This window comes from Hermetia illucens, chromosome 3 (assembly GCF_905115235.1).
Source record: "Hermetia illucens chromosome 3, iHerIll2.2.curated.20191125, whole genome shotgun sequence".
Taxonomy (NCBI): domain Eukaryota; kingdom Metazoa; phylum Arthropoda; class Insecta; order Diptera; family Stratiomyidae; genus Hermetia; species Hermetia illucens.
In genome coordinates this window covers 118,712,006-118,736,310 of record NC_051851.1, presented here as the reverse complement: position 1 = coordinate 118,736,310, position 24,305 = coordinate 118,712,006, and the positions used below count along the sequence as shown (strand labels likewise).

Sequence of the window (24,305 nt, the reverse complement as noted above, 5' to 3'; positions counted from 1 at the left end):
ACGCCCAACGGGTTTACATCCCATCCACCATCGCCTCATCCATTGAGTTAACCGTCGTCTCCGTAGCTACACCGTCCTCCATCATATTCATAGGCAGCCTTTACTGCCCCGACCAAACCCTTAATCCCGCCGACATCTCCAACCTAGCACAGCACCTCAAAACCCTACCAGTTAGTCAACACAAACGTTTCTCCCTCGTACTAGGGGGCGACCTAAACGCCAAACATAATACATGGTATAACAGCACCATAAACGCCAATGGCAATAGGTTAGCCAACTGGTACACGCAGCACTCCCAACCTCTACAGCTTACCCTCCTCCCCACCAATCAACCCACCTACCACCGGCGAAATACCCACTCCTTCATCGACCTCTTCCTGGTAAGTAACCACCTCCTCATCCACCCTAGCCACCCCACCTCCCCCCAAGACCTTCCCACCACTCCAGGCATGAGTGACCATGACGGAGTGGTTTTCCACTTCAACACCACGGATCGCCTACTCAAATCCCAGCCTAAATTCCTTCCCAACTACGCTGCCACCAACTGGCAACGACTCAACCACAACCTAGCCGACAAACTCTCGACTATCTGCCTCCCGTCCAATCCGTCTCCTTCCGAAATCGACTCCGCCGTGGAAAAGTTCACGGAGTTAACTCAACAAGCCTGCAATGAAACTATCCCCCTCAGACCCCTAAACTACCAGGGCCTAATCACCCTCCCACCCCATGTCCTCGACCTCATCAAGCAGAAAGCCACCCTAAGACGCCAACTCCACCGCCATAGATACGCTCCCCAGTTTAACTGCCTTAAATCACGTATTTACTCCCTGTCACACCTCATCCCATCCCACATTCAGACGCTATACGCTGACCACTACGCTGTGAAGCACGCAAATATCTCGCTCAATAGGCAAATGTGCAGCAAACTACGTGGTACTTGCCCTCGCCTCGCGAAACCGCGCGCAGCCAGCGTCCTCCCCCAAAGCCCACGCCGACCTGATTGCCAACAGCTTCCTGGCAGCCCATAGCACCACTCTACATCTGTCCGACCCACCCACGGAAACGGCGGTGCGCCAATACATCCACAACCTAACTACCACACCATCCATATACACCCATTTCCCAATCCCCCCACCCCAACAGACAGCACCCAACTGCCTACCAATACATGCCGTCACACCCCAGACAGTAGAATCCATCATCCTTTCCCGAAACAACAAAAAGTCATCTGGCCCTGACCATATCCCTATCATCATTCTAAAAAAATGTACAAAATCGCTATGCCCATTCCTCGCCCAAATCTTCAACCAATGCTTGCTATCTGCATACTTTCCCTCTCCATGGAAAGAATCCCATATCGTTCCAATCCTAAAAAAGGATCAGCCCTCAGCCTCCCCAAGCAGCTACCGCCCCATCTCCGTCCTCAACGTAACATCGAAAATTTTCGAGCACGTCATCCCACGATATCATGCTCCAACACATCACCGACCACGACATTATCCCCCCCTTCCAGTTTGCCAACAGGCGTGGCCACGGCACCTCACACGCCCTCCTAGTTCTCAAAACAGACATCCTAACCCAGATAAACAACAACATCCCCACCACCGCTTGCATCCTTGATATCCAAAAAGCCTTCGACACAGTCTGGCACGAAGGCCTCACCTACAAACTCTCCCACACTTTTAAATTCCATCCGCAATTATGCAAACTCATCATCAACTACCTGTCCGACCGTCAAGCCCGAGTACGTATCCACGATACCCTATCCGACCCATACAATCCACCAGCAGGCATCCCCCAAGGCTCAGTACTGTCAGCAACTCTATTTTTCCTTTATACCGCCGATATACCACTCCAACACCCCACCAACTCTCCACTAACGGTCAAAACCGTCCAATACGCTGACGACTTGATTCTTTACACCTCGTCCCGAAACATACAATCCGCCCAAAACCGCATCAGTACCACAATCCTAACGCTCAACAAATTCCTCCAATCCTGGAAACTCCTCCTCAACCCCAGCAAATGTGAAGCCATCGTCTTCCGCGGTAGAGCCACCTTTACCCGCAAGATGCGAGCCGACACCCGCAACCTCAAGATCAAAATCGGAACATCCACCATTCCCTCCGTCCAATCCACTAAATACCTGGGAATAGCCCTCAATACCCGCCTATCACCCGTGCCCCAGGTAAATTCCATCATCGCAAAAACCCTAACAGGACTAAAAACCTTATGGCCCATCCTTAAGAAAGATTCCGCTATCTCCCCCAAAGTCAAACTCTACTGCTACAAGCAGCTGATCCGTCCCCTAATCACATACGGATTCGTCGCATGGTGCGACGTCTCTTCATCCCAAATGGAACGTCTACGAGTACGTGAAAGGAGGTTCTTCCGACTATCCCTCTCCCAATCATATCTCCACCCCAACCAAGCCGTCTATGACGAGATAAAATGCTCGCGCATAGACCAGATCCTCCTCACCTCACTGACAAAATTCCTCACCAAATGCCAAACCCACGAAAATAGCCTCATCCAGTTCTACTCCCACATCCGCAACCATAACACGAACCCCCCATACCGTCACCATTCCCTCCCTGCAGACCTCCTAACCCTGTCCTCTCAGAACAGCAGCTATCACAACGGCAAACTGATATTATTTAACCGCCCATACGATCGACATCGGCCTGGCCTCGTCTACTCCACCGCCCAATAACAATGCCATCCCCTATATGTATCCTTCCTCCACCCATTCACGCAAAACAATAATCTCGCCGCATAAACTACAAAATAAGAGGGGTTTTTCCTGACTTTCCCCTCTATAGCATGTCTTAGGATAACTTAGTATTACCTTAATTTAAGTCCAGTAATATACGAAATGTTAGTCTCTAGGAAAAGTTTTATACTGTTAGAGATAAGTTTAGTATTAAGTTTAGCCATAAGCTATGCACAAACCAAATATGATCAATAAATTGAATGTGTTAACAAGCCGACCCCGCTTGTGAACGGGACAAAGGCTGAAGAAAAAGAAGAAAAAGAAGAAATTGAATGTGTTAACAAAAAAATGAGGCCTGAGTCCTCATGTCGAGGCAAAGGTCCGTCTGCACAGCCCATAAGCTGTGAGAGCTCGTTTCATCTTTACCTCTACATGTTTGTTCCAAAGAAGTTTTTTATGTCGACATTTCACTTCTTCGGTGAAGTGAAGTATAGTACCCGTCATCTCAGGGAGACAAAGTCCAGTTAGAAACCAACACCTAACTGCAGAGTTCTTTTAGAATTTGTGAGGCAAACCGCCTCCTATTTTTTATTTTCTATCGAAATACAACCAAAGTCCCTCTTCAGCGACAAGTTCTCTAAGTCAGTTCTTTATTTTTTCTGTATCTTTCATAATTCAACGCCAGATTGCTGACTGTGAAGGTGTGGAATCCGTTATTTTCCCTTGACTTAAGTTTTGAAGAACTTTCGATGCTTATGTTGACACGACCACTTTTGATACCAACTGAGGTGGCCACTTCGTAGAATTATACTTTCGTTTCGTCGGAGTATACTCTTCTGCTTCAGCCTAATCAGCACTGCTATTATCTTCTCCAGTACTATCATTTGTAAAGTATTGTTCTTGGTTTGCTAAATGGCCTGATTTCCTTGCTTAATATAAAAGATTATTTGTTTTTTACTTCTTCAATCGTGTAACCTACACATTTAACTTACTTCTTTTTCTTTACATAACCAATTTCCGCTCACTTTTGTAATACCAATAAGATTTTTGAGATTTTTTTTCAAACTGTTCGCTCTTTTGCCTCATATGGATTCTAAATGATTTGATTAGCTTGCGAACTTTCGCAGACATTTGTTGCCTTGGGAGAGTAGCAAAGTTTAATTTCTCCCAAAGCCTCAACAATTCTTGCGATATCTTACATATTCTCTTATCGCGCCGTTTAAGTTTATCATATAAACCTAAAAACTACCAACGATGTCTCTATTTAGAGGCATTTTGAACATAACTTCATCCATTTATTTTTTCATCTCTGGAATTATGGGACGAATGAAATACATTAATACAATTTGATATCAACGTCATTTCATCCTCACCAACGGCGCAACAACCGGAATCCGGTCTAGGCCTGCCTTAATAAGGAACTCCAGACATCATAGTTTTGGGCAGAGGACCACCAATTCGATATCCCTAAAAGCTGTCTAGCATCCTGACCTACGCCATCGCTCCATCTTAGGCAGGGTCTGCCTCGTCTTCTTTTTCTACCATAGATATTGCCGGGCGGGATCAACCTCATCCATACGGATTAAGTGACCCGCCCACCGTAACCTATTGAGCCGGTTTTTATCCACAACCGGGCGGTCATGGTATCGCTCATAGATTTCGTCATTGTGTAGACTACGGAATCGTCCATCCTCATGTAGGGGGCCAAAAATTCTTCGGAAGATTCTTGTCTCGAATGCGGCCAAGAGTTCGCAATTTTTCTTGCTAAGAATCCAAGTGTCCGGCAAGATCATTGTCTTGTATAGTAAGAGCTTGATCCTATGGTGAGACGTTTCGAGCGAAACAGTTTTTAATAATAATAATCGTTGGCGCAACAATCCATGTTGGATCAGGGCCTTGAAGTGTGTTAGAGCACTTCATTCAAGACCGTAACGGTACACTAGGAGGCAATGTGGTCAGCACTGCGCTCGCCCGAGATTATTACCCTGATGTGACTCAGGTACTCATTCACAGCTGAGTCGACTGGTATCCGACGTCAAATCACGATACAAATTCCACTGCCACCAGTGAGATTTGAACCGCGACCTTCCGTACGACAGCCTTGCGCTCTAACCACTCAGCTATCCGGACAGTTTTTGTAAGCTGAAATAGGCTCTGTTGGCTGACAACAGCCGTGCGCGGAATTCATCATCGTAGCTGTTACCGGTTGTGATTTTCGACCCTAGATAGGAGAAATTGTCAACGGTCTCAAAGTTGTATTTTCCCTTATTCTTCCCGTTTGACCAGTGCGATTTGATGTTTTGGTTGGTTGGTTTTCGGTGCTGACATTGCCACCATATATTTTGTCTTGCCTTCATTGATATGCAACCCAAGATCTCGCGCCGCCTGCTCGATCTGGATGAAGGCAGTTTGTACATCTTGGGTGGTTCTTCCCATGATGTCGATATTGTCAGCATAGGGCAGTAGTTGGGTGGACTTAAAGAGGATCGTGCCTCCTGCATTTACCTCAGCATCGTCATCAGCTCAGAACCACTTTCTCGAGGGACAGGTTAAAGAGGACGCATGATAGGGCATCCCCTTGTCGTAGACCGTTGTTGATGTCGAGTGGTCTTGAGAGTGATTCTGCTGCTTTAATCTCAATGTCATTTCCCATCCACAAATTCGACAAATAAAGCTGCTTCTTAGTACTCACAATCTACAAACATGTAGATGGTTGGCGTTCTTTGCTATTCTCATTGTGAAAAACCCTTGAAAATGAAATATTTTGCGGGAGAGTTTTTCTTGAAAACCAACAAAAATAACATCAGAAATTTAATAAATTGACAAAAGTTCATCAATTGCAAGCATAGGAAAATCAAAATTTTAACAAAGTATCAAAAAATCATAATCTCAATGTGTAGTTTGCTCACATATGATGTGAGAAAATCTTTGAAAGGACATCCACAGTTTGTGACCAAATTATGAAGACTTCAAAATACTGAATACATTAGACCCAATTAAATATGATAGCAACCAAGTAGTTTGTCTAGACAAGAGAACAAATTCCAGTTAAAGAGACTAAACTTCCATGATTTGTGTATGTCTGGTGGAGTTGGCCGTTCGCAAACTTGTCGTCACGAGGGAATTCAGACCAAATGACAATCAAACTGCAGTAAAACCCTCAGAAAATGTGTATCAGCTTGGAATGCGTACCAGATCGTACATAATACTTCATTAAAGTTTCCTTGGCACCGAATAGAAATATTCAGAACTAACTTAATCTGAAATACTTACAAGTCTTGTAGTTGATTCAGCGTATTTAATCCGGCTGGCAGCGACGTCAGCAAATTATCATCGAGCTCCCTAGAAAAATAATGAAATAAGAAAATGCAAATGAAAACTATCGAAAATTAAGAAGCGCCAAGACCGAGAGATAATTCCAATGGCAACAAATGAAAATATCAAGAATTTACTTATTTTCTTAGCAGCTACTTGTAGAAGCTGATAAGCGTATCTGCAGATAGTTGGTGAAGTGCGCTCTGTGAATTTGTTGTTGCTCATTCATGAACTAATAAACAAGGAGGGCACTTAGGGTGGATAGTTGGAAAACGGAATGGGAACAGTATCATTAGTGGGAGAACAGATTATTTTTTCTCTAATGCTCAATATTGTTTGCAGTTGCAACCACCCAATAACGATAACAACAGAGGAATTCACTCGGAAATTATTATTCTTCCTCTTAATTGAATTACAGACAATCATTCCAATTGCGATCTTCCTAGCCTATGAACCATTTCCGAAAGTCAAGGTTCTGTTAATCCTCGCAATCTTTACTGTTACGACTATTTTATTGCATCGTTTAAGCACCCCCAGGATAGTAAAGCGTTCTCGATATAATACTTAGCAACCGAGGGCGAAGGATGCCATTATATGAAAAATATCCGGTCATCAAATGCTATTGTAAAATGAGATTTTGCGAGCATACTTACAGGACTTTTAAATTTGTTAAATTGCTCAAGGATCCACTCCGCATCTCCACAACTTTATTGCGTTTTAATAATCTGCAAAATATGAGAGTGTTTAGTATCCGTGCTAGCGGGGGGTAGAGCAATTTGGACTTAGAGACAATCCAAAAAAATAGTTGCTGATGATTCTTACAATACAACCAAATTGTGCATATGGGGAAAATCACCTTCCGATATTGTTGAGAGGTAATTATTGCCAAGATTTCTGTAAGAATAAATGAAGACGTTAGTGGTTAACAGGTTCAAGTAGTGAAAGTTCATGCCTTGTAACGGTTATATCCGAAATAAACACTAAAAAAATAAGGGTAGTTAAAAGAAGTTAATGGCTAGCCTAAGTAGTTTAACTTGGCATGCAAATTGCAATGTTCAAATAAATTTCAAAATAAAATCAAAAGAGTTAAAATGACAAATTATAATCCTCGAGGGTTTAGGAGTCTTTTGATGATTTAATCCCAAATAGCGAAGTGACAAAAACTATATGTTAAATTGTAGTATGATAGGGACAACGAAAGATCGAGTTTCAAATTTTGAGTTGCAATTTAAAAAAAAAATAATATTTTGGAAGCTTCTCATTTTGGCAAAGGTGCGCTTATATGCCGTCACTGCCAATTCTTCACTAAGTGTTTCAACTATGAAATTCACATGGGAATGTACGCCGTAGATAGGTGTGCCTCCTTCAACTTCCAAAGGAATTATAGGGGGCAGAACATTGCCATTCTAACCGACAATCAGCCAGCAAATAAGGCACGCAAATTCTAGGTGAATTCTAAACTGGTATACGAATGGCTAAATTGAATGTGCTTCGCCCGCACAATGCGGTCTGGATACGGAAGGGTGCAGGAATGCATGTGGACACTATATGCAGATTCTGTGTGGAAAGTGATGAAACCTCCATACGTATTCTGGGACAATATTCAGCACCCGTGCAAAGTAGGTTAAGGCACCTGAGAGAATACCCAATACCAGACATCAGACCGAATTACCTTTAAAATTCCTGTTGGTTATGGGCTCATTCGACATTCTACATCTAATAGACACACCATAATCGGACGAAATGGGCGAATAAATGTCATCTATGTAACGGAGCATCCATCGGAAGTAAATACAGCGTCAGTGATAAAATTTGCAGTTGACAGACTGTGGACTTCTAACCTCGCTGAAGCATGAACGTTTCGTATCGTTGCTCCAGAAATATGTACGGGTTCCGTCAATAAATCTATTCCGCAGGAAATCCTCTAGATGCGCTATCTATTGGCGATGTCGAAAGCTTTTTTACAATCATCAAATTGCAAACAAAACCTTAAAAATGAGTGTATGATAATTTGAACTTAAAAATTCTTTGGGGTCCGCTACAACCTCAATATAGTTTCCAGGTGAAAACTTGTCCAAGCGGATAAATCCGTACTGTTGCCGTTTCCAAGTAGCCTGAATAAAGAACATAGATTGAGGTTTAGATAGACGTTGGTACTAGTAGCAATGAACATCATATGCAGAAGAAACAGGGATCGAGACTGTGATCCGTCGTGGATCTCTCCACCCTCGATCGTATCATTCGGATCCCGAGATTTACGGTACCAAGCGCGCGGTCGAACAGTTGTTTTTTTTTATTTTCATTTTTCAGGTTTCAGCTCGCGATTTGGTTTAACTTATTCAGCTTACGCGAATCCCTATATTTGTGCGGTTATTTTCAAGATCCAGTGCGGACCCACGCACTTGTATAAAGAATTCCCCCGCACCCTTAAAACTACCGAGCCTAGTACCACAGAAAGTTTAAGTTTTTGGGATAGCTCTCCCCTCTCGGTCGTCTCCGGCCACTCAGGATGATCAGGACGATCACTATTCCCCTTTAGTCCATCACAGGTTTTCACGAAGGCTTAGAGACTTTGGATGCTAGTGAGGATCACTTTCCATGTGTTACTCCTATATAGCAACGCAGAAAAGACACTAACAGAATATTCTCAACTTGATATTGGTGTTGGGATACCTGCATTTACAGATTTTAGACAGGGCAACGAAAGGGCTGTCTCGCTATACAGATTGATCGAAGTTCTACCCATCCATGTAAATAGAAACATTGCGATCGCCCATCAAATTGAGAACTTTGGCTTTGTTTGTGTTTGTTTCTTCAGTCCAATTCTACCTGCCTCTTTTTCCAAATCCAGAGCCACTTTTCCAATGTGTATGACCCGGTTAAAATGTTGAGAGAGCAAAGAAATTTCATCAGGGTAACCGAGGTCTTTGAGAGAAGATGCCGTAGTCCATTGAATTCCTCTATGTCCTCCGGCTAAGGCATCATCATATGACGATAATAGAATCTCCAGAATGCCAAAAGTACCCCGAATACACTCCTTGTTAACACTATCGAAAATTTTCCCGAAATCGATGAAGAGCAGGTGAAACGAAGATATAAACTCCGCGCGCTATTCCAAAACGATCCTTAGGGTATTGATGCAGGAGGATCCGGGGCGGAAACCAACCTGCTCTCTGTCGATCACGCTTTCAAAATGTTTTTTGAGTCGCGCCAGGAATATTTTAGCCACAATCTTTGCAAGAGCGGGGAGCGCGTAGATACAGGTGCCCTTTTCTGATCGTCAAGATTCCTTCTTCCACTCTATGGGAAGGGTCTTGGATGTCCAAGATTTCCATACGTGTGGAAATAGCACATCTGCAGTAACTGCAAGTGTATCAATAAATAAATCTGCGGGGAGGCCGTCAAGCAAAGCGACTTTACTCCGATTGGGTGAATTAAGGGCCAAAGTGATTTCTCTTCTACTTGGAGGAACAGAGTGTATTCGCTTTTTACGATGCCTATTCATCCAAAAGAGGAGGAAAATCACCGAATGTGATATTGTTAAGAACCGTGGTGAAGCGTTCTTTCAATCTTCTCAGTTGCTCGTCGCCGTGGATGAGAAGTCGACCGTTAACGCCCTTCACAGGACCATCGAAAAATTTATGACCACATGCAAGTTTTTTCGTGATGCGATATATATTTCTGAAATCACTGCGATCTGCGGCATCTTCTACTTTCCTGACCAGCACGATACCAAATTCTCTCTTATCACGGCGTACACTACGATGAACTTCTGGGCATTCCGCTCGGTATCGGAGTTCCAATTGGTCTGGCCCATCATCGCTCGCGACGGTCAATAGAACCTTCTTCAGTATATTTGCCGTCCGATTAGCAAGATAGCTCTCCCACTATTGAGCGACACCGGGATGATACTAGCGATCGGTGTCGAACTTTGGGGGGTCGCAGTTCTCCAACCCTGCGAGAAGTCGCGAACGAAACAAGCAAACGGCCATCAGATCGTGCCCCTTCCGAGGGCGATGTCACCGGCTCTCTTATTAAGCATATCGAGAAGACAACTCCTAAATCTACTGTTGATTGCAATGTGGTCGATTTGATTGCTCGTGCGGTCTCGTTCAGTTGTAACCCAATTTGCCACTAATGACGAGGCGAAGGAAGTTGCAGAAACCCACAAGCCTCCCACCATTATCATAGCGGTCGCGAAGGCCGTATTTCCCCATTACATTTCCGGGCAAAGTTTTGTCAGAGCCCATGTTGGCATTCAGATCCACTATCCCAATCACGAAGATACCTTGGAGAAGCCTCCCTTGAATTGGCTGTAACTGCTCGTAGAGAGTATCCTTGTTCAATATATCGCAAGGCTCAATTGGTGCATAATATTCTACAATTGTGATGCTCCTTAACCTAGAGCAGAATCTTGTAGTTTAAAGTATTTCAGAAACCGAATAGAGTAGGCCCGTCTCCAAAGTCCCACCATCTTACTTCGTTTACACCCAAAATGTTAGGATTATAAGATTGGAGATCTCGCTCAGGTTGGAGAAAGCGGGCATTCTGGGGATCTTCGGTATCGCATATCGAGGAGCGGGCGCACTTTCTAGAAATCAATTACTGTCCGTTTTCGACATCTAAAGGTCGTAGCAATGAGGACCGTCATTATCCGAGGCGGTCATTCGGAAGGGTGCTGTGTTCACGTTAAGAGAAAACCAGGCTCCATAATTCTTCAACGACGCGGCAGAAACTCCGAGAGCAAATGATGGGGTATTCTATCACACCCGCCGTTGTAGAACTGTCAAAATTGCGATCATGGAAATTTACGACTTGAATCTGAGTACCACAATTTTTACTGAAGAGCACTTGATACTCCAGACTAAACACATATAGGAGTGGTAAGGCAAAAAATGCAACAATATTTTGCAGCAAATGTTCAAATGAACTAACGCCCATAGAATATGGCAAATCATTAAGAAATTAGCCTTTGAGGGCAACCAGATACAAAAGTGTCTTCTGATGATATAATATATAATTATATTATAGTTTTTTTGAACACAGAAGTGATTCCGCCTTTTGGAAGAAGTCGGATAAAACGTTGTGGTACGATGCCAGTAAGTGATAAAGTGGAACATGGATTAGTACCCACGATGGAGCACAAAATCTGCTGAATCAACACCAACAGCTCTACTACCAAACTTTATCTCCACCTCCACATGGTGACCGATGGGAGCTCGTTCTTAATGGAGCGCTCAGCTAGGAAGTTCTCCTCATGCAACTTGCTGACCAGACTTGGCTCCGTTCGATTGTTTTCAACGATGGGTTATGCATTCGCTGAGCAGCGTTTTGATTCATCGAAAGATGTGAAACAAGTCGGAAAATCGGAAGCTGAAGGCTTCTGGTATGAAAGGTTTTATGTATATCTTATATACGAATATTTGAGTGAATATTTATCCCCAACTCGTAATATTTATGTATTTAGTTTGTCAGACTATTCACTTTAGTGTGATTCTGACGTTCAGTCCTTGATTGCAATAAGTTTGCATGGCATTTCCGAAATTCCAGTTACATAACATGCATTTGGCACCAGAGGTACCAACATATACTTTGGGGACGAAGGCTTTCGAACCTGGGCTGGGTTTACGTCCGGAAGATTTCACGGGGTGCGACTACTGTTTGACGACGTGTAGCTCCGTTCGCAACTCTGCTAGTTGACTTGATAACTGTGGGACTAGCAGCGTTAAACTGGTTTCCGTTGCTGAAGGCGAGGATGTTGTTACATCTGATGTTGAGTTTGCGATACTTGATGGAAGTGCGGCGTAGACCCTATCAGCTATATCGATTGCAGTTTGTAGAGTAAAGAGCATACCTCAAAAAGCTTGCTCCTACGATTTTAAACCAACTTTCAGGATACTGGGAATTGAAATCAGGAAAACTTGGCGCGCAGTATATTTGCGGGCGTGTTGCGTCTTCCCAACATTTTTGTTATCACTGTTTTTACATTTTCCTTGAGTCCAGCTATTTTTAAAAGTTTGATGTATTTATTTGAATACAACATCGATCCGGCTTCTCACTGTGGTGATCACAATGTGAGAACTGTGAGTAGAACGATCTTCTACCTAACAATCTAGGAATTAGATAATTTTTAGGGAGTAGATCACTTCGATAGGAAGATAGGTAAATAAATAAGTTCAGGCAGTCCCCGAATTTCGTACTCCAGGAAAAGATCCTTTTTCTTTTTTCCCAGTAATATTTTGCCTTCATATATGCGCGCATATCTTAATGGAATCTTTCTGCTTATTGTACATTTTGAATTGAGTATATAAATAAATAAGTGTTTGGAGGTGGTTGCTACCGCCACAATACGATTATTAACCTATTCAATAATAATAATAATCGTTGGCGCAACAATTCATATTGGATCAGGGCCTTGAAGTGTGTTAGAGCACCTCATTCAAGACCGTCACGGTATACTACAGTACACTGTAGGAGGCAATGTGGTCAGTATTGCGTTCGCCCGAGATTATTACCCTGATTTGACTCAGGTACTCATTCACAGCTGAGTCGACTCAGTTTCCGACATATAGTCGGAATTTCTGCTTAATTAACCTATTTGGTAAGGAGTATTTTTAGATCTGGATACCATATTAACATACAATCATGATTTTTTTTTTCAGAATTCCAGGTTGGGTAGTCTCTGCGAAAGGGTCATTGAAGTAAGAAGTAAGAATCGCCGCACTGTTCTAATACTGGCTGCGGTAAGTGCTAATCCTACCATTTGATACCCTACGTGACTATATTCATCATCATCATCATCAACGGCGCAACAACTGGTATCCGGTCTAGGCCTGCTTTAATAAGGAACTCCAGAAATCCCGGTTTTGCGCCGAGGTCCACCAATTCGATATCCCTAAAAGCTGTCTGGCGTCCTGACCTACGCGATCGTTCCATCTTAGGCAGGCTCTGCCTCGTCTTCTTTTTCTACTATAGATATTGCCCTTATAGACTTTCCGGGTGGGATCATCCTCATCCATACGGATTAAGTGACCCGCCCACCGTAACCTATTGAGCCGAATTTTATCCACAACCTGACGATCATGGTATCGCTCATAGATTTTGTCGTTATGTAGGCTATGGAATCGTCCATCCTCATGTAAGGAGCCAAAAATTCTTCGGAGGATTCTTTTCTCGTACGCGGCCAAGAGTTGACTATATTCAGTGGAATAAATCACATCCCCCTTTGGCATCTATGGGGACCCCTCCCTTACACTCAACGTAGAATTATATTATTCATTGCATGCGGGGGGATTCATAGTTTCTATCTTTTGACCAAATTGCATATCAATAGGAGTCACGGTTTATAAGAAAATGGGTGCGACAGACAAACGAAGGGACAAACAGACAGACAAACAGTAAACCGATTTTATTAAGGTTTTATTTTACACAAAACCTTAAATGTGACTCAATGAAAAGTGTGCGGCATATGGGTAAGTCGCCTGTAGACGAAATTCAAAAATACGCTAGATCAATACTTAAAATGATGGCAGGTGAATTCGGCATGTGGCTCATAGAGTGGGGTGTTCAGCCACAAATGAAATGCAGAACTGTTTCACGAAATCCTCGCATACAACATAAATACTTGTTGAAAACTTTTCTTCGGCTGTTGTTTCTATTATACGAGTCGAATATCGCAGCCATTTCGTAAATACCTAAAATAACTGCACATTTACTGTTCAAACACGGCCCCCGCCCCAAACCTAATCCTTACCGCTTAGAGACATTCTTCACCTATTTTCTCTCTCTGTGTCGCTTGTCTTCGAGGCTTATTTTCCACTGCTCAGACACTTGTCAAGCAGTGATCGACGGCATTTCTTCCCATTCAGGAAGTTTTACTGCTGAGACGAATGTCTGACAATTTATTTCTTTTGGGTGACGTTGTTTAAGTTAAAGTTGAAATATTTTGCGCTTTTAGTAGAAATTTATTGATAATTAATATACATCACCGATCTCGATTAGAGATAGAGCAATCTTGCTTGCGCATTTCTTTATGTAATGAACAGTCTTATCAGTGCATTCTCTTAATATGATGAGCACTGTTGCGATCAGTCCCTTTCTTTTTATAAACAACAGCCTTCACAACGAAAATCATCCCCGAAAAGATCACTACTTCTCAAAAGAATTCCAACATACCCCTCCCTCTTGCCCCAAAACAGAAAGACATGCAGAAGTCTGTGCAATCTGCTCTGCCATAATCAGCTGAATATATGTTCAGAATGGAAATATTAGAGGAAACCGCGCCTACAAACGACCACTAAGATGTCAGTGCTCAAAGACTGAGCTTTTCCCATACTTTACATACGTCTTTTAAATTCACAGATACCTAAAATAGAAAATTCCTGCTCTGGGTGACACATCAAATAAGGTATGGCAGAAAATGTATTTCAGACAGCAGGTAGTAGTGGCAGACAGAGTACAGCTTTTGTCCTAATTTGAGATCTCTCAGTGGAAGTCCTTTTTGTTTTTTTTTTTCATATTTTTGTGAAGTTCCAGATCCATTAGTTACTGCCATTTTTAAGGTTTTGTGTAAACACAAAACCTTATTAAAATCGGTTTACCGTCTGTCTGTCTGTCTGTCTGTCTGTCTGTCCGTCACACGCATTTTTCTCGGAGACGGTTATAGCGATTGACACTAAATTTGGTGGAAAGGTGGGAACTGTGAACGCTCACACATACAGTGAGTTACATCCTTTTACGTTGAATTTAAGGGGGGTCCCCATACATGCAAAAGGGGGGTGTGAAATTTTTTTTCATCAAATATAGTCATGTGGGGTATCAAATTAAAGGTCTCGATTAGTACTTTTCGAAGCCGGTCTTTGTTTTGACATTTCTTGGAAACGTGGGGAGTGCGGGGGGTTGAAAGTGATCATTTATTTAAGGGGGCCATTCTCAGAAACTACCAAACCGAAAAATCTGAAAAAAATCAGGAGGCTGCCAGTATATGGTGCCTTGGCTCCGAAATACCTTTCATAGCGATATCTGTTCAAAGAAAGTTAATAATAGTATATTACTATAATTTTTTGTAATTGGCTGGACACCCCCCTTAAATTCATCCTAGCGGCACGAAATTCTGCAGTGATGTAGGCTATAATGTAGAGCATAATCATACCAAGTTTGATGGAAATCGCACTATTACTAACAAATTTATAATACGTCGAAGTTGTTGCTTCTTTGAAAATTGAAGACTATCAATGTCAATATCACCCGAAAGTGGACATATGCATATATTACGTGTTACGTACTAAGAAATACACAAAACCTTTCGTACCTGAAGCGTCCAGCTTCCGGTTTCCCGACTTGTTTAGTTTTATGTTTGTCTGCAATTGCTTTTTCATTGCGATGAGGAGTAAGATCCTCCAACGTAACTTTTTGACGTCAAGCCTACGTTTCCTTTTATACCCTTTTAGTTCAACTTTAGGATTTCGTTGAAAACAGGTCTGTCTGTTTGCACATGCACTTTACCCAGAAATCGTTACACCTATTGATACGAAATTTGTGTGAGTAAATAAAATTAACTTCCTCAAACTAAATTGAAAAATTATCTCCTTCAAATTTGACGTCGCCGTCGGGTACGATTCCTATATATAACAAATATAATAGGACGATAGTTTGATATCATTTGAAGGTAATTAATTGGGATATAATCTAATAACAATTGAAAAAAGCGACACATGTCATACTTTAACTAAAGTAATTTCCGTCCAGGATTTGATTAATCTCAACATATAACTCCAACGTCTCCACGGGACGTGCTTTCATCATAAAGGCTCATTTGAAACTTATAAAACATTTCCCTCATCAGCTCTTGAATCTTTTCTCTAATGTCTGGAAAGTAAGGATAACGATTATGGACATGACATCAAGACCCGTAGGTGAGTGTCCTCCGAGTTTTGTTATATAACAAACAACTAGAAAGCCCGTTTAAGCCTCGGGCTGTTACCCTACAACATATGGCGACCTTCTAACCGTGTGGCTGACCATGTAAAGAAGTTAAACCTACCGGAAAATAAGACAAAGTTATGGGCACAATATTTAATGGGATGCTATAAGTTCACGGATTTAAGAAATAAGTTTCCATTAGCGGTTATGTACGGGTAAGTAAGTTCGTTTTATGTTTCTATGAAAAATCAATGAAATTCTGACCCTAGAAAAAGGCAAATGTCTACATGGGACCAAAACAGAATTATGATCACCTCTTGAAGGAAATAGAATTTCTTATTGGGCCTGATGCGGCTACAGGATATTTTCTTCGAAAAATCCAAGAACAGTATCTGCACCTTTGACCCAATCCATTCCAAAAAGGATTGGGAAAAAGCTATAATTGACTTGTGACCTAAAGATAGAAAGGACGGTCCATGAAAGTCCTGTGGACTCTATTTTATTGCCGGAGGCTTTCTATTATTAGAAACAGATACAATGCAAACAAAATAGATATTAGATACTAAGGGCCACGCCTATTATATGGACAGTTATGCTGTTAGAGGAAAGCAACATTAAATTTCCGAATTAGGGTTAACCACAATCATGAAATTGAATTTTGGTAAATAAAATTAAACAAATTGATTTGGATGCATAAACAAACCGTAAGCCAATCATTTTGGTAAAAATGTTTATCCTCGTTAATAGTTCCAAAAATAAACAAGAAATAATATAAAATTTTAGATTTGCCACTTGAGCACAGGCATAAAATGTGTAATTTATTAACAAACATTAAACAAAATGAATAAACATTTAAGTATACGATATAAATAATTGATAGCTCACAGTGCTTCTAGTGATTTAAGTCCATTTAAGGCTTCAGTTGGAACACGATCCAGCCGATTCCCTTCCAGTCGTAAACTACGAAGATGCTGCAGATATTTAAGGCATCCATCATCCATATGAGTTAAGGCATTACCATTTAATTGCCTTTAGTTTGTACATTTTTTTCGAAACGGCAGGGTTTCGCCATTATTTTCATTTAAATACATATTTCATTATTATTGTCGTAACAAATGTTGTTGTTTGTTGTGTCGTATGTAAGGAGCAATTTAGTATTTTCGTTTATTTCCAATGGCATCAGATATTCAAATATGGTGTGAATAATGGTATTGTAAATGGACCGAAATGGATACTTACAGAGATACAAGATTTGGTATCGATTTAAAAGATTCGCTGGGTACAACTGTAAGGCCACAATTTTGTAATGAAAGACGTTTCAGCTTTATTAATCCACGGAATGCATCCTTATCTATTTTTGCTATAATATTGTCTGATAATACTCTGGAAAAGATAAAAAAGAGAAGGTTAATTGGTGAGTTTCGCTGAAAGATGGCAAAATATGATGAATGTATGTTTCGAAATTTCAAATAGTTTGCATTATTCTATTCTCTCCGCAACATTTTATAACAGTAGTAGGATCCTTTCAAAAGCCATTGCAACAATTTTTTGATATATCCTTTGATAATGGGGAAGAGTGTAAGATAGGGTAGGCTACCCAACAGCTCATGGAAAATCATACCTAATGTGATGCAGTGACACCAAAAAATCGGCTGCTCTGTAATGTCGGCATCCATTGATAGTAACTGTGCTGTTATCAAGCCGTTGTGAAAACGATGCAGCAGGCATTGAACAACTTGCAGTACAGGTGACTAAAAATCTCTGAACATTCCAGTCGCATTAGACCCCGACAGCCATGAGAACATCAACTAGACGATCAGGTACCGCCAGCAAGATTTTCGATCGAGACCACTCATTTGATACCCAACACGACTAAATTCCATAAAAAAAAATTGTACATCCCCCTTTTGCATGTATGAGGACCCCCTAAACTCAACGTAGAAAGATGTAACTCATTGGTTTCAGTATTTGATAATCTTATTAGGATCAGCTCGTAATTGGTAATTAATGAATTGGCTAAATTGTTTTCAGCTGAAAGCGTTTTGAAGAAATTTTTCAGTAGTTTACAGAAAGAAAGAAAGGACACGTTGGGCTTACATAATTTACAATTGAGTGAAAAGCAACAAAAAAATGTTAATGAAAATCTGATATGGGGCTTCCATAAAAATCCCATATGGCCCCCATCAAAATAATACAGGTAGGTAATCGTAATAATAAGGTCAGGTAATCGCGCATCTTACACACCAAGTCCATTCGCCCATAGGAAAATGGTTTCAGCAGTTGGCAATGTAATGGAATGACTTGTAGGGTAGGGGGTGTGTCACCAGTTGGTAACGAGAGTATAGTAATAATAAATATAGTAGTGTTCCTGCAAAACTGTGGGTATCTACAATATACTTGAGAAGGGTTTTCAAGCAAATCTCTAAAATATAATTATACGCTATTATTAAGTTTATTTGACCATATATAGGGATGGGATATATTTTGAGGCCTAGATTTTGTATAGGTGCATCACTGAGATAGACACACAGATATTTCGGTTGGATAGGTTCTGAGAACGAGCCGTGTTTTACTTTTTGGGGCACATATTTTCGGTCCTTACCCCGCTGCGCTTCGCCCAATGTCAGAAATAAAACCATTTTCGAAAAGTACTAATTTCATTTGATACTCCACACGACCATACCCTCAAAGCCAAGACAAAATGATGCCACTCCGTGCAAATGTAGCGGTTCACCGACCACATATTCTCCCCAGATTTCGTGACGGATAGATATACATTGAATCGATTTTAGTAAGGTTTTGTTTCACACAAAACCTTAAAAACCATTGAATCTCGTCGTCCGTCCAAAAACGGGTTTTGTCAGTTTGAAACAGATTGCGGGACCATAATTTAAATTATGGAAGTCCAAGAAACGTGCTAATTTTGAAAGCAACACATATTGCAAAAACAATTCAATACGCGCACAACAACAATGTGGAATAGCCTCTCTAAAAATGGATAAATATTTTACGGACGGACGAAAGCACAATCGTCCTTTTTGGTCTGAAATGAAAAGGCATTATTTTGATTTTGTTTGTTTTTGAATTTAATGCTGAACTGCTATTATTCTTACCGCTCCTTCCTAGATCTTATATAATAAATGCTGGTTGATTTTTTAAGGTTTTGTGAGGAAGAAAACCTTAATAAAATCGATTCAATATCTCTCTATCCGTCTGTCAACGAAATTTACGGATAAAGCAATCATCAGGAAATTTTGACAAAATATGTGGTTTGTGAACCGCTACACGTGGCATCATTTTGTGTTGGCGAGCAAAATTTTTTTCACAGAATATCAAACCAAAGGACTCAGTTAGTACTTTTCGAAAATTATCCTCTTTCTTATATTAGGCAAAACACAGGGGTGTGTGGACTCAAAATATGGGGCCCGAAAAGTGAAACAGGTTCTCAGAACCTATCCAACCCAAGAATCTGAAAAATAATATAATAATAATCGTTGGCACAACAATCCATATTGGATCAGGGCCTTAAAGTGTGTTAGAGCACTTCATTCAAGACCGTAACGGTACACTAGGAGGCCATGTGGTCAGCATTGCGCTCGCCCGGGATTATTACCCTGATTTGACTCAGGTACTCATTCACAGCTGAGTCGACTGGTATCCGACGTCAAATCACGATGCAAATTCCACTGCCACCAGTGAGATTTGAACCGCGACCTTCCGTATGACAGCCTAGTGCTCTAACCACTGAGCTATCCGGACACATCTGAAAAAAATCACAGTAATGCATCGATACAAAATCTAGGCCTTAAAATACATCCTGCTGAAATGAAATTCTATAACTATATTTTATCGAAACCGAAAGGTTCTGAGAACAAAACCTGTTACACTTTTTGATGGTCATATTTGAAGCCCTCACTCCCCTATGTTTCATCCGATATCAAATATAGGTTTTGGAAAATACCAACTGAGCCCTTTCATTTGATACCCTACATGGCCACATATTGCGAAAAAAAGGGAAATACAGACCAAACACTCTCACTAATTTTCGTGATTATTTCAGCCCTGATGCATGTCAGAACATAGAGAAGGGCTAATGAAGACTCGGATCCTTACCTGGTTGGCATAGTGCCCGAATTACAACACCGCCTACAATCAGGTGAGTGTGAATACTGAAGCCATCTACAACAAAGCTCTCCGTAGCAACTACAAAGGGAAATTGATATGCCCCAATAACCGCAGTCAACAGATGTCCTGGAGATGAAGTATCAACAAATGATCTTCACAACCACCTGAAGGGCGTTATCATTGATACGGCTACATACATACTTGGCCCCAGAACAGTTGGATCGACGGTGAATGTCAGTTAGTTACGGAACGGAAGAATGCCGCATATCGAGTAGTGTTGCATTCTATAAGAACGCGGGCACGTGCAAAGACTTATCACGAACTCCGTTAAGAGGAGAAAGAACTTCACAGACGGAAAAAGGAAGCCTGGCAGAACCAGCATGTCTGTGAACACGACAAATACAGGGACCAATCGCACCAGACGCGGAAGTTTCACCAAGGAGTCAGCAGGATGATGCCATATACACCTCGATGCTCATCCTGCCGAAACAAAGAGAGAAATCTGATTTGGGCAAATTAGGGCAATGGGCTGAGTGCTTTGATGAACTGCTCATCAACAAGAATATCGGCGAGTTGGAGGTCCCGCCAACTGAAGACGACGGGCAAATGCACCAAGCATAGAGGAAACAGTCCGTGCAATCCACCGGCTTAAAAAGCATAACTCGCCAGGAGCCGATAGAATTACGGCCGAATTGGTTAAATATGGAGGCGACCAATTACCAGGTAGTTCATCAACTGATGCTCAAGGTATGGAATAGCGAATTAATTCCTAGCGACTTTCAAGGAGGCATAATCTGTTCCATACATAAAAAGGAGGATATCACGCAGTGCAGCAATTATAGAGGTATCACGTTGCTGAGTACCATCGATAAGATATTCTCTGCTATTCTACTAGGATGGGTAGCCCCATACGCCCAGAACATCATTGGCCCATACCAAGGGGAGGTTTCACTCCAAACAAATCAGCTACAGATCAGATTTTCACGGTCTGCAAACGATGGAAGAACCGTTGGAATATCAGTTGCACCATCTTTTCATTGATTTGCAGGCCGCCTATTACAGTATAGCCAGAGTAAAACTGTACACGGCCGTGAGAGAATTCGGTATCCCGACGAAATTGATAAGACTGGCCCATTGTTTTCGATTCCCTCGTCTAACGGAACATCCTGGATGGGTGTATGCACCACAGGATTTCCGTTAGTGGATGCGATGCTACTCGCTGCAGTTGGAGCACATCAGCAGCAAAAATCTGATGTCTGATCCGCCCATAGGCGGAGCAGTCACATAGAAAATGTTCCGTGAACTCCGCTTCTGCATTACAGGATAGACACGTACCATATTGGATAATTCCTATTCTGAACATATGTCCAGCTAGTGAATTACGGCCAGTCAGAATGCGCGCAGTACTTCTGCAAGTCATCCTGCTTTTCGATAGGATAAACTTTGCAGTATGTTTGTTCGGTTCTAACAGGAAAAGTTTCGTCTGTCTAGCAGCATTAAGGTGTCACCACCTGTCATTCTGGGAAGCTTCTTCCCAGTATCAGCCAATGCTACTGACACCGCAATTGCGGGTTTCGGCCGAGGCATGGGGAAAGTTGAAGCCTCTTTTGCTAAGACATCCAAGATTTTATTTCCCCTACACCATAATGACCAGATACCTAGAGTAAATCCAGCGTATTGAATCTAGAAACAGAGTTCAATAGGTTTCTGCATTCCTGAACGATTTTTGAAGTGATCAAAGCACAAATCAATGCCCTCAATGCTGCTTGACCATCGCTACAGATTGTGATGCGCCTGTCTTTCAACCGCTCGTGAGTCATCCAGCTTGACGCCCTTAGGATCGCATGCACTTCAGCCTGAAAGACCGTTGTGTATTGTCCCAAAGGAAACGTCCACTTCTCGTTTTTATTCGAGAGGTAGACTCCTGCTCCAGAACCATTTTCTGATTTCGAGTCATCGGTGTAGAAGACACACATTTTTCTGGTTCGTCCCAGTTCTCCCAAAGACTCTTCCAATGCTCGTTTCATCTTTATCTCTACATGCTTGTTCCAAAGAAGCTTCTTGTCTAGAATAACTCCTAGATATTTGACTTCTTGGGAGAGTTGAAGGGTTGTACCCTTCATCTCTGGAAGACAAAGACCATTCAGTTTCCTCCTTTTTGTAAATAATACCATTGTGGTTTTATTTGAAATTGCTGAAAGTCCATGCCTGAGACACTAAATCAATCAATGGCGTGTGTATTTCAACACACCATTCCGAGATTTCGACCAACATGCAGCACAACCACGTCATCCGCGTAAGCTTGAGCGTGTATTGGCAGATTTTGCAGTTCGCATAGTAGTGAGTAGATCAGCATATTCCATAGAAGTGGGGATAGCACACCTCTTTGAGGGCAGCCTTTCGTTGCTTCAGTTGTTAGGTAGCGACCAACACCCAGTTCAGCATACAGAAATCTCTGCGTTAGCAAAGCGTAGATCCACTTTATGAGAGTTTCGTCAACACCATGCTTTCTGGCGGTATCACAGAGCTTTTGGAAGAGCGCACAGTCAAAAGCCCCTTCAATGTCAACGAACACCAACATCGCGTACTCACCTTTCAGAGTTGTATCTTCTATGTTTAAAACCAAAGAATGAAGAGCAGACTCACAAGACTTTCCACGTTGGTAAGCACGTTGGTTTTCATTTAGTGGGTGCGACCTTAGCCCCTTCTCGCTAATGTGATTCTCAACCAGTCTCTCCAGACATTTCGGTGAAAATGATGTTAAGCTTTACATAAAGTTCTTTGCATTTGAATAGTCGTCTATACCAGGCTTTGGTATGAAGACTACCTTCACCTTCTGCCAAGAGAAAGGCACGTAGCTCAGAGCAAGACATCCTCGAAAAATATTTCAAAGAGTTTGTTCTAAGTGATCTACACCTTCCTTTAGCATCGCTGGGTAGATGAGATCCATGCCAGGTACTTTGAAGTGTTCAAATGATAATATAGCAGCTCCCGTTTTTTCATTGGTAACGACCGCTTTCGCAGTGCCCCAATTTGCCTTGCAACACCTTCGTGTTGGAGGGTTTGCAGATACCGCTAATTCACTTCTTTCCACTTTTGACACCTGTTCTCCTGAGTGGTGTACTTCAAAGAGAGTCTGTATAGACTCAACTCTGGAGTTCATGCAAGTGCTGTCCGGTTTTCTAGGAGAGTCGAACTTGGCCGACTCATCCTTATTAAGGACTCTGTACAGCCTGGAAGTCTCTCTTTCACCTTCCAATTCCTCACAGTATTTTCTAAAAGAATCTCGTTTCGAACGTTTTACGAGCCTCTTATATTCACGCTATGAGTTGCGGTGAGGGCAGCACATTAGTGAAGGCAAGACAAAACACATGGTGGAAACGTCTTCAACATCACAACCGATAACAACTACGACGATGTAATCCGCGGACGGTTATTGGCTGCCAACAAAGCCTATATCAGCTTACAAAATCTGATTCGCTGGAAACATCTCACCATAGGGTCAAAGCTCTTACTGTATAAGACTATGATCTTGCCAGTCCTCATGTATTCCTCGGAGTCTTGGGTTCTTAGCAAGAAGAGTTGCGAACTCTTGGCCGCGTTCGGGAGAAGAATCCTCCGAAGAATTTTTGGCCCCCTACATGAGGATGGACGATTCCGTAGCCTACATAACGACGAGACTTATAAGCGGTAGCACGACCGTCTGGTTGTGGATAAAATCCGGCTCAACAGGTTGTGGCGGGCGGGTCACTTAATCCGTATGGATGAGGATGATCCAGCCCGAAAAGTCTATAAGGGCAATATCTATGGTTGAAAAAGGGGAGAGAGAGGGGGGATATCGATTTGATGGACTTCGGCGCAAAACCGGGGCGTCTGGAGTTCCTTATTAAAGAAGGCCTAGATCGGTTGTTTAAAAAATAGGGTGCAGTTGAAATTTTATCTATGTGCACACAGAGCTGTTATGCACTCATCAATCCTTGCATGGATAAACACAAAACCTCTAATAACTGCAGAGTCTAACTTCCGGTTTCTCAACTCGTTGACAACGTCAGGCATCTCTTTGTGAACTTTTGGAACGCAAAAGTAGCAGCGGATATGTCACAAATTTATAATGGAAAATTGAAACAGATAACTAAAAGTAGACGAAGGTGATTCGTAAATTAATTACCCTGTAAACTTCACTTAGAAGTTGACCGCAATCATATGATCTATGTAAATATACATATCTATT

The 24,305-nt window shown here is 41.9% G+C and overlaps 1 protein-coding gene across 4 annotated transcripts in view; it reads right to left on the bottom strand.

Moving 5' to 3' along the window:
• The window catches only part of LOC119651235 (leucine-rich repeat-containing G-protein coupled receptor 5), a 232,812-nt gene that overhangs the window by 35,150 nt on the left and 173,357 nt on the right, over positions 1 to 24,305 (bottom strand). For 3 of the 4 annotated variants that reach the window (XM_038054710.1, XM_038054711.1, XM_038054712.1), the window contains exons 4-8: positions 17,189 to 17,332; positions 16,835 to 16,978; positions 6,851 to 6,922; positions 6,682 to 6,753; positions 5,987 to 6,055 (exon numbers count right to left, since the gene is read on the bottom strand). In XM_038054710.1, coding sequence (XP_037910638.1) covers positions 5,987 to 6,055; positions 6,682 to 6,753; positions 6,851 to 6,922; positions 16,835 to 16,978; positions 17,189 to 17,332 — 501 coding nt within the window. The remainder of the gene's footprint in view (positions 1 to 5,986; positions 6,056 to 6,681; positions 6,754 to 6,850; positions 6,923 to 16,834; positions 16,979 to 17,188; positions 17,333 to 24,305) is intronic. The other variant, XM_038054713.1, reaches the window with a different exon arrangement.